At 48.2% G+C, this 10,441-nt stretch overlaps 1 protein-coding gene across 1 annotated transcript in view; it reads right to left on the reverse strand.

Moving 5' to 3' along the window:
* The window catches only part of PTPN21 (protein tyrosine phosphatase non-receptor type 21), a 66,102-nt gene that overhangs the window by 11,883 nt on the left and 43,778 nt on the right, over positions 1–10,441 (reverse strand). Inside the window, exons 11-13 of the mRNA XM_024131033.3 lie at positions 9,048–9,108; positions 8,288–8,372; positions 2,440–3,887 (exon numbers count right to left, since the gene is read on the reverse strand). Coding sequence (XP_023986801.1) covers positions 2,440–3,887; positions 8,288–8,372; positions 9,048–9,108 — 1,594 coding nt within the window. The remainder of the gene's footprint in view (positions 1–2,439; positions 3,888–8,287; positions 8,373–9,047; positions 9,109–10,441) is intronic.

Consider the following 10,441-nt stretch of genomic DNA (forward strand, 5'->3'; position numbering starts at 1 on the left):
CAAAAAAAAAAAAAAAAAAAAAAAAAAGAAAACACGTTTAAATTCACGGCACTACTGTAAGTAGTTTGAGTCTATGTATACTGATCTATTTCATAACCACTATAATATTGTGTGAACTTTCCTCCTGCTTATGAAGATGTCTGTAGCATCTTAGAAGATCTAATAATACACTAGGGCAGAACCACATTTGTGATGCGCCCTCAGGTCTGAATATGCCCACCAGCAAAAATGGGGGGAGGAGTCCCTAGCTGCCAGGACACTGGGAGCAACTGGGAGACAGAATGCATAGGCTAATTAATCACTTTCACTTGGCACAGGGAATGGAGGCCTGGGCAAGGAGGAGCCTGAGCAAGGAAGCCAGATGACTCAGAGTGGACACGCTGACATGACAATGCCACAGATGCCTGGGCAAAGCTGAGGAACTCAGAGTTAAAAGGTTTCAGTGGAAAGACAGAGAACAGCAAAGCTTAGACAAGCAATTATTACTTAATAAAATACACAGTATACTTCGATGCCGAACAATGTAGAAGATAGGAGAATCGGTTGCGGAGATAAATATGGGTTTAAAATTTCAGTTCGGTCACTCACTAGCTGTGTGACCTTGGGAAAGTTACTTAATATCTCAGAGTCTATTTTCTCATCTGTAGAAACAATAGGCCTGCTGTAAACTGGACATGGTAAAGCAGATGGCCTGCTCAGCACATGGTAAATGCTCTGGGAATGGCAGCTAGAGATGATGTTATGCTCTTATATTTTGCCTCAAGTAGATAAAAAGTGCTTAAACCACGGTTATTTATCATACTGAATATTAAGGAGGTGCATTTTCTACAAGGGACCTTCCTTGGGTTCTCAGTTCACTCAATCTCTCTTTTAAAGAGACCTGGAGGTGGGAATATAAATTGGTACATCGACAGATGAATGGATAAAGAAGATGTGGCACATATATACAATGGAATATTACTCAGCCATAAAAAGGAACAAAATTGAATTATTTGTAATGAGATGGATGGACCTAGAGTCTGTCACACAGAGTGAAGTAAGTCAGAAAGAGAAAAACAAATGCCGTATGCTAACGCACATATATGGAAACTAAAAAAAAGTACTGATGAACCTAGTGGCAGGGCAGGAATAAAGATGCAGACGTAGAAAACAGACTTGAGGATATGGGGCGGGGGAGGGGGAAGGGGAAGCTGGGACGAAGTGAGAGAGTAGCACTGACATATATACACTACCAATCATCTGTAGAAACAATAGGCCTGCTGTAAACTGGACATGGTAAAGCAGATGGCCTGCTCAGCACATGGTAAATGCTCTGGGAATGGCAGCTAGAGATGATGTTATGCTCTTATATTTTGCCTCAAGTAGATAAAAAGTGCTTAAACCACGGTTATTTATCATACTGAATATTAAGGAGGTGCATTTTCTACAAGGGACCTTCCTTGGGTTCTCAGTTCACTCAGTCTCTCTTTTAAAGAGACCTGGAGGTGGGAATATAAACTGGTACAGCCACTATGGAGAACAGTATGGAGGGTCCTTAAAAAACTAAATCTAGAACTACCATACGACCCAGCAAAGCTGCTGCATAGCACAGGGAGATCAGCTCGGTGCTTTGTGACCACCTAGAGGGGTGAGATAGGGAGGGTGGGAGGGAGGTTCAAGAGGGAGGGCATATGGGGAATATGTATACTTACAGCTGATTCACTTTGTTGTACAACAGGAACTAGTGCAACATCGTTAAGCAATTATACTCCAGTAAAGATAAAAAGAATAAATAGAGACCTGGAGCTCGGGTTTTTTGTCTTGACAAAGCGCCACCTTCCCAGCTCCAGAATCACCCTCCAGCCCTCAGAGATCACAGTCCAGCAGTTCAAGCTGTACCCACATGGATTGCGACATAAGGAATTCATTAGGGACACTTTGGGGGATGCTTCCCTCAGACCCCAAGCAAGCAAACTGAACAAGAGCAGCCCTGGACCCTGCCTCACAGCGGGGTATTTTTACGGGTGGCTAACAAAGCAATCCTGGCTAAAGTCGTGAAACCTTTACTTCCTTTTACGTCACACTGCATTACTAACACTTCCCATTCATTCTTTCTCTTCCATCCCACAGAGCCTCCTACATTTACCTTTCACTTCACCTAAGTTATTACCTCCAGCAAAACCACGAAAATTCTAATCCCTCCCCATTATTTCCATAGATAATCAAACTCAAAATATTACAAAATAAGACAAAAACTGGGTAAAATATGTGTTGGCTGGGGTGGGAGGGAGTTGAAACAACTTAAAAGGAAAAAAGCTAAACAACATCAGAAGTAATGAGTGAAAGAAAAGATGGATAGAGGGCAGAAGGTGTTGAGAAAAGTCAGGCGTACAGGGCACCGTGCTGGGTTGGGTGAGGCCCTCCCCCGGCCCCCCACCCCGTGCACACTGAACGGCTCACCCCTAATGGCGGAAGCCCTTCCACGACGTTCTTCTTTCCGGAGAGGAGATCTGACACCGGCCTCTTCTTCAGAGAGTCCCTCCTGGCGCGGTACCTCCCCGACGTGGTGAGGTCGGACTCAGACATGGAGGGCGTCAGCAGTCCGTCCCTCCTGGGCCGCGGGCCTTCCCCGGGCGTGGGAACTGGGCTGCCGGCCCTCCCCTTCCTCTCGGCCTCAGTGACGTGGGCCTTGGGCTCAAGGATGTGCAAGGGGCCGGCGGCCGGGGGGCCGGGCGTGTGGGGGCCGCTCGGTGGGGCTTCCTGGGAGTAGCTGCCCCGGGGCTCCCGCGCCCGGGGAGAAGGCTGCGCCCGCACACCACGCTCCTCCTCCAAGTCCTCCTCCTCCTCCTCCTCGCTGCTGTGTATCAGCATGGTGGCGTCTGAAAGAGACTTTTTGTGACCGTATCTCAGGCTCTCCTGCTCCTCGTCCTCTTCTCGCTTTGTCCTTTCCATGACGACATTTGGCTGGGAGCCCGCGGAGACGGCCCGCGGAGCCACGTCCGCCGCCGACGCCGACATGGTCCTCTCCTTGAGCCGCAGGCCCTCAAAGCCGTGGGTCAGCCCGGCGATCTCAATGCTGTTCCTCTTCTGGAGCTGGGCGTGCCGGGCCGAGGTCAGGGGCTCGCTGACCTCCTGCAGGGAATGCGCCACCGGCAGGCTGTCCTCCTGGAACGTCTGGACCGAGTGATGGACCCGCCGGGTGATGAGATCGGGGTTGCTGCTGCTGATGTAGAGGTGGCGGGACAGGTCAGGGGTGCTGTTGGCGGGCCTGGGGTACGGGTAGGGGGGCGGCGGGCGGTACACCTGCGTCCTCATGATGTTGGGGGCTGGGTAGTCCCGGGCCTGGAGCTGCACGTTGGTCAGCTCGGGCACGCTGACGGCACCCACCACCGGCCGCCTCTCTGCAGGGTACGGGTAAGGGGCCTGGCTGTGGAAACTGTAATTCAGGTTGAACGGGTAGTGGGCCGACGGAGGGGAGCTGAAGTGCGCGTGCTCCCGGATCTCGGGCTGGCTGTAGACCAGCGCATCGGGCCTGCTGTACGCGTACGAGCTGCCGATGTTGAGGTTTCTCAGCGAGTGGCTCTGCCTCTCAGCGGGCGCCAGGCCTCTGTGGAGCTGCTTCATCACCGTCTCATAGTCGGGGGTCGGGCGGTAGGACGGGGGGATCAGGGCGCTGTGCCGGTGCGACGGGACGTAGTCAGGCCTCATGATGTCACTCCCGGTGATGCTCGGGTTCGAGGACATGGGTGAGGGCTGCAAGTAGGGCTGGGGGTTATTTAAGGAGCTGGTGCTGTGTGCACTGTAGACACTGCCGTTGCGGAGGCGACCGCTCAGGTCAATCTGGGCTCGATCCAGACTCGTCTGAGAGTGACAGTAGTACCCATTCTGGTTGGTCACAAACAGGTTATCTGGGGGGAAGAAACAAAACTTTTAAAATGAGATTTTCTAAATGTACAAAAGTAGATCAATTACTCTAGACAAATACTGAGACAGGCCCCGAACGTTGATGACATTCTCAGCGTACCTTATGAAACTCCACCCTGAAGTGACCTGGCTCTAGCCACAGCTCTGAGTGACCCTGGACAGGGGGTTTCTGGGAGCCTCGCCTCCCCATCTAGAGAATAAGCGTGGCCCTGCCTACTCTAAGGGTGGTACTCAGGATTTGACACCCAATAAAGAGCAGCCAAATCTAAGTCCAATATTAAGAGTACAACTGTACCACAAAACATTGTCTTTTTCTGAAAGTCAAAAACGTGTTTTACTAGAGACACAAAGCAGACTTTCTGGAACTCTGGGGAACTGCAGGCAGAGATACTGTTCAAGGCTTTGGGTCTCTGACTCTGCTTTCTCCCCTCACTGGAGATGTGGCCTTGATGATGCTGAGCTAGTTCAAGCACCAACTGTCTGTAAACAGTTCCTTAAATGAAACTCTAGGTGGGCTGTATAGATTCTTCCACAGTGAAGACACAAAAGGGCAATAGTTCAGCAGGATCTGAGCCTCTTCAGGTCCAACAGTGTCACCAGTAGCTGTATACCTCACTAGGGGCCAGAAGCCAAGAAGACCCTTGCTAAGACAGCCACACCTGCCCCCTGCTCCAGCCCCCATGCTTCAGTAAGACTGGGGTCCAAGCTAGCAGAATCTAGCTTGGCTGTGTGTGCACCTGTTCGGGGCTGGGAGGAGGCATGTTTCTTCAGTCCAATCTGTAGTTCACCTGGAAAACTAATGAGGGTGATTTCTAACCATCAGAGAACAGTTGCCATCGAAAAGCATTCTTTTTTCGATTCAAAAGCCTCTTGGCGGTTTAAGTGCCAAATGATTATCAAAGTGAACATGCCACAGCCTCGTGTGCAGCACATACAGCCACAAAGGAATGGGCCTCAAACGCACCACTGTTTCTTCCTGTGGACACACATTGCTTCCTTGTTCCTGTCCATTTCCCGTATCTGGAACACTCTGCAATCTGTGTCTATGGAGTCCCCTCTACTCACTGCTGTCACAGCTCAGCCTCATTCAAGCCCGTCCAGACTAGCACAATACCCGCCGGCCTGGCCTCCCCATCTCCAGGCTCCTCTGGGTACTCCATGAACCATTCATTTATGAATCCGTATGTGTAAAAGACTATGCTAAGAACTAACGGGGGGGAAATGACTGGCAGCCAGATAAAGATAAAGGGAAAGGTGTGCACAAAAATCACCAGAATCCAAGGAAGAAGCGTGACAATGAAAGGAGATAAGCGTTACAGGAGTCCGGAGGAGGGAAGGATCGCTTCCAGCTCGGGCCAGGCTGACGGGACAGGGAGGAGAAGACCAAGAACAACCTCCCAGGGGATACAGCCCTCAAGGGACCTTGGGGTATGTGGGTGGGGTTTCACCAGCAGCCGGGCTGTCTACCTCTGAATGCGCGCAGATCGCTCGGATCCCTCCTCCTCACCTCTGGAGGGCAGGCACAGCCACGTGACGGGTAACAGTCAAGGGAAAGTGAGCAGAGGGTAGAGAAGCAATTTCCCTTCTCCTTGCCACCGTGCCCAACATTCCAGATGGAAAGGGACCCCAGCCCAAGTCCCTGGGGCAGGCTGACGTGCAGCAGAGCCCTCCTGCCAGTGCACGACGGACGGGTAACCTGAGAAAGAAGTAAGCTTTCCCGTGTAAGCCACTAAGGGTTTGGAATTTGTTCCCGCACGGCAGCCTAGCCCATCCTGACTGGGCGGAAGCATGTGGGCAGGAGGCCGCGTGGGATAAGGACCCTTGTGGGTGACACAGCAGTGCAGGCAAAGCTAGGAGACGAGGCACAGAGGGCGTGCTCGGTTTGGCTGGAGTACCAGGTAGCCGGAGAGGGTACAGAAGAGTGGGGAATAAGACAGGAAGAGTAGCATGACGAAACATCACAGAGAACGTTGAACACTACACAAAGGAACGATCCTCAGGGAGATGGGATGAGATGAGCCTGGCTGCTGAGTGTCAGATGAACCAGGAGAGTGGGGACTGAAGACTGAAGATATCAGCTCCTATGATGCAATAACTGATGAGACTTTTTTTTTAAAAAAAAAGAACTGGATTGGCAGGAGCAGAGGGGCAGGGCGAAGGGGATATGGAAGAGATGCTGCATGAGGTTAATCAGAGGCAACAGGATGTGCAACTGTCTGGGTACTGAAGGCAAAAAGAGGAAAGAAAAATTACATGCAGTTTGGAATCCAAGTAACCAGGAGGGGGACTTCGTCGTAAAGAAGTAAGGAACTTGGGCAAAGGGACTCGTGGAGTAGAGCAACGGGCTCAAACGCAGGATGTCAGTCTTCGGCAAGCTGTAACGCTGGGTAATATTCACTGAGTGCTGCCCCCTCAGCCGGGGAGCCCGCTGAGCGCTCACACGCAGTAGCTCCCTTCACTGCCCCAACAGCTGTCAGACAGAGGAAATGTGAGGCTGGAGCATAGCAGTGATGATGGGGTGGGAAACGCAGTCAGTCATCCTCGCTGAAACCCCGAACCATGGATGAAACGAGGCCAGTGCGGAAGCCTGCGGGGGGACAGGAGGCCCTGAAAATTACATGCAGTTTGGAATCCAAGTAACCAGGAGGGGGACTTCGTCGTAAAGAAGTAAGGAACTTGGGCAAAGGGACTCGTGGAGTAGAGCAACGGGCTCAAACGCAGGATGTCAGTCTTCGGCAAGCTGTAACGCTGGGTAATATTCACTGAGTGCTGCCCCCTCAGCCGGGGAGCCCGCTGAGCGCTCACACGCAGTAGCTCCCTTCACTGCCCCAACAGCTGTCAGACAGAGGAAATGTGGGGCTGGAGCATAGCAGTGATGATGGGGTGGGAAACGCAGTCAGTCATCCTCGCTGAAACCGAACCATGGATGAAACGAGGCCACTGCGGAAGCCTGCGGGGGGAGAGGAGGCCCTGGGCAGACTTTGGGAGCAGGGGACACCGATGGTACAGGAGGAGGGAGAACCCAGCGCAGGGAAGAGAGGTTTGTCAAGAGGCTAGACTGCTGGAATCGGATGGGAAGGAGAATGTGCGGGGCTCTGGGGACCTGTGAGAGGGCAGCTTGAACAGAGCAGCAAAGGTAGGAGGCGTAAAGGGGTAACCAGTAGGCAGAGGAGCACACAGGTGTTCCTCTCAGGAGTGGGGTGAGAAATGAAAGAAAATAATAATTCAGACTGCAGTTTGGAGAGAGAAGAGAGGACAAAGAGCAGGATGCTTGCAGATGGAGGAAAGGGATGAACAGCAAGGAAACACTAACAGGGCAGAGGAAAGAGCCTTTTCCCGGAAGTGGGGGGAGCTGGGGTCACAAAACCAAAGGAGGGCAGCGTGCAAGGAGAAGAAGGGCGTGAGGAAGGTGAAAACATCCTGAGGGGGCCACTCTGGGAACCCAGAGCCCAATGCATCGCCTCCCACCCACCCGTCGCACTGCACAGAAAGTCTCATCTTACACACAAGGCCCGGCACCAGCAATGAGTCACCACCCACCTTCTGGTCCCTTCACACACCATGTTCTACCAGTTCCCTGTGGGACTGAGTCCAGCCACCCTCTTCCTTGTTTGTGCCAATGCATTCACTATCCACACCCCCCTCACAAAACCAGGAGCAGCAATCCCAACAGGAACCCGCCTCTCTCTACATATGGAAATCTACCCATCTTTCGAGGTCCAAAAAGCCCTTCTCAGTCTCTCCAACAGGATGAGCAATTGCTCGCTCTCTCTCATCACAACAATCATGTTCTCTTTGTAGGTAAGTTATTTATGTTCTTCTCTTATCCTCCACTATTAGATTCCAAGTTTCTTAAGATATGTAATTACTTCTCTGCATAAATCTCCTCGGCCTTTATAGTAGAGCCCTGCAGACAGAGTCTGTAAAATGAATGCTGGAGATTTAGCTTCGGAGGCGCTGTTTCAATACAGCTCCCTATATACTCATCATGTGAAAGATAAACATAAACAGATAAAAATAAAATGCTCAATACTTTACAATGGGAAGGCAGGAAAAAACAAAATGAGCTTGGGACATCCCAGGCTGGAAAGCAAGGAAGCACTCAAAGGCTACTGGGGGTGTGTTACCAGGACATGGGAACCACCTTGAAGGAGTGCCCGTGGGCCATATTTGAGCATCAAAATTTGATACTGAATATTTTCCACCCATTTCCAAAAAACTGACTATAATGGCAGCTTCTTCTATGAATCCAGGTTGGCTATAATCATGACAACAATTTTGGATGTAACTTCAGCCAAAAACTATCCTGGCTTCAACATCTCCAAGTCCTCATTAATTTATTCATAACAATTTTGTAAGGCATTTCAGAAATAGTGTACTTTACCTTGGGAAGAAGTGTATGGTTCTGTATAATGTCCATTATAATGCAGCTGGGGTGGGGGAGGCATCACATAGGGCTGGGGTTTAGGCTAAGAAATGGAAAATTGGAAACAGCATTAAAACACATTGCCTATGTAATATGTGTAAAGTAATTTTCTGCTGGTTTCTTTCTCTCCATTAAAAACTTCTAAAGCAGCCAAACATATTATATATGAAAAATAAATATGAAGACCCTACAGCTCTTACCATATCTATCATTTTCAGTGTTTCATTTTCAGTGTATCATTTCAGTGTTTCATTTTCAGTGCCAGAATGGTAATGCTAAGCCCTATGCGCTGATATCAGACATCAGACAGCACAAGAAAACAAGCTGTATCCAAAAAGTTAACAGCAAGAAGGAACAGACAAAAATTTCCTGAATTCTTATATAAATAATGGAACATAAGAAGCTTATATGTAGTATATTTAATCTTATTAGGCAAAATCATCTAGTATTTTAAATATCTACTGATTACTCTTGGCTAATAGTCAAAATTTTTAATATGAGGTTGGACCTAATATTTAAATATGTATAATATAATAAATATTATATATATTATATAAATATTAGGCTTAAGCTATGGAAAAATCACCATTTCTTTGGTCAAATATCAGCACACTTTTGTGGTTCAAACTAAAAATTAACACTGCTAAAAGCATATTTTATTAAGGAAGATGACATCACTAAAAGAAAAAGACCAACTGTATTTTTCCTTCTTTCTTACCAGAGACATCCTCGAAGAAGACCTCCTCCTAATTGGGTTCACTATGACGGTCTGAGTTTGCCTGTAAAATAAGACATGTCTTTGAGAAGAGCATATCTATATATATATATATGCATATATGTATCTATATATACATACACACTCATATACACATAACCTTCCTAATTCTACCAAAATAAGTTAATAAGAAGGTAAAACGATAAATCTTCTAAAGCAAAAGACAAACTAATCCAATCATAAATTAGAGAAAAGAAAGGAGATTTTCTGTCCTTACCTGGGGCCTCGGCCCTTTCCTGATGCCCAGACCCCTCTGACCACACTCCAGGGTTTGAGCCTTACGGGGCATCAGTCACCTGGCCTACCGGAGGGATGGGCAGGAGTAACCTTCCCTGGTCCATTTGCGTGGAACCTCTGGAGTCATCAGAAGCAGAGGGGAAAACAGGCCACGCCAGAGGGCCGCAAACTCATCCCAAGGGAAGCAAGATTCAGTGCAAATGAATCTCTCCTGTAGACCTGGCTCAGCACTGACCACCTCCATGAAAAGATAAGGTTATAACTTTGGAAACTTAAGAATCTATATTTCCTCTAAGGAACTAAGATAGGGAAAGCAAAACAGTAGGAAAATTGCTTTGGTGGGCCTGTGATAAATCCATTCACCTTTCTTAGCAAGAAACTTCCCTCTGGTTTTAAGTGTACTTTTTAAAAAGGAATGAGAATATTCAGGAGTGCCGACTAATATTTATCAGATAATCTGAGATTTTAAGATATTCACAGCAAGCTCCATCTTTGAATAAACATAGCTCACAAACAAGAAACAGAAAAGTCCTTTGGTAATTCAATCTTTTTAAAACAGAGGTAGACATTTTTTTAATGTTGTTCCTGTGTGTGGTCAGTTATATTGCAAATAAGATCTAGGAACCTAAACACATAGGATTCTTGGCTTTGTTGATGATGTAATTTTGTCAAAGCACTTTTTGAAAAACCTTTGACCATTTGTTCCTAGCTCATGAGCTTATGTGACACATAATTACTAGTTACAAAAATATTTTGTGACCCTTGGTTATAGTGTTCTAAGGACTAATTACTAGAAAATCCACAAGCACTAGCTCCATTTAATCAGTAAATTTACCATAATATCAAGCCTCATGTCTCATAAATTAACATTATTCTTAGCACTCTAACAACTAATTTCCTATATTCAAACCCTAAATATTAGCTAACTTTTTTTTTTTTTTTTTTTTTTTTTTTTGGGTGTACGCAGGCCTCCCTCTGTTGTGGCCTCTCCCATTGCGGAGCACAGGCTCCGGACGCGCAGGCCCAGCGGCCATGGCTCACGGGCCCAGCCGCTCCGCGGCATGTGGGATCCTCCCGGACAGGGGCACGAACCCGTGTCC

This window comes from Physeter macrocephalus, chromosome 11, assembly GCF_002837175.3.
Source record: "Physeter macrocephalus isolate SW-GA chromosome 11, ASM283717v5, whole genome shotgun sequence".
Lineage (NCBI taxonomy): Eukaryota > Metazoa > Chordata > Mammalia > Artiodactyla > Physeteridae > Physeter > Physeter macrocephalus.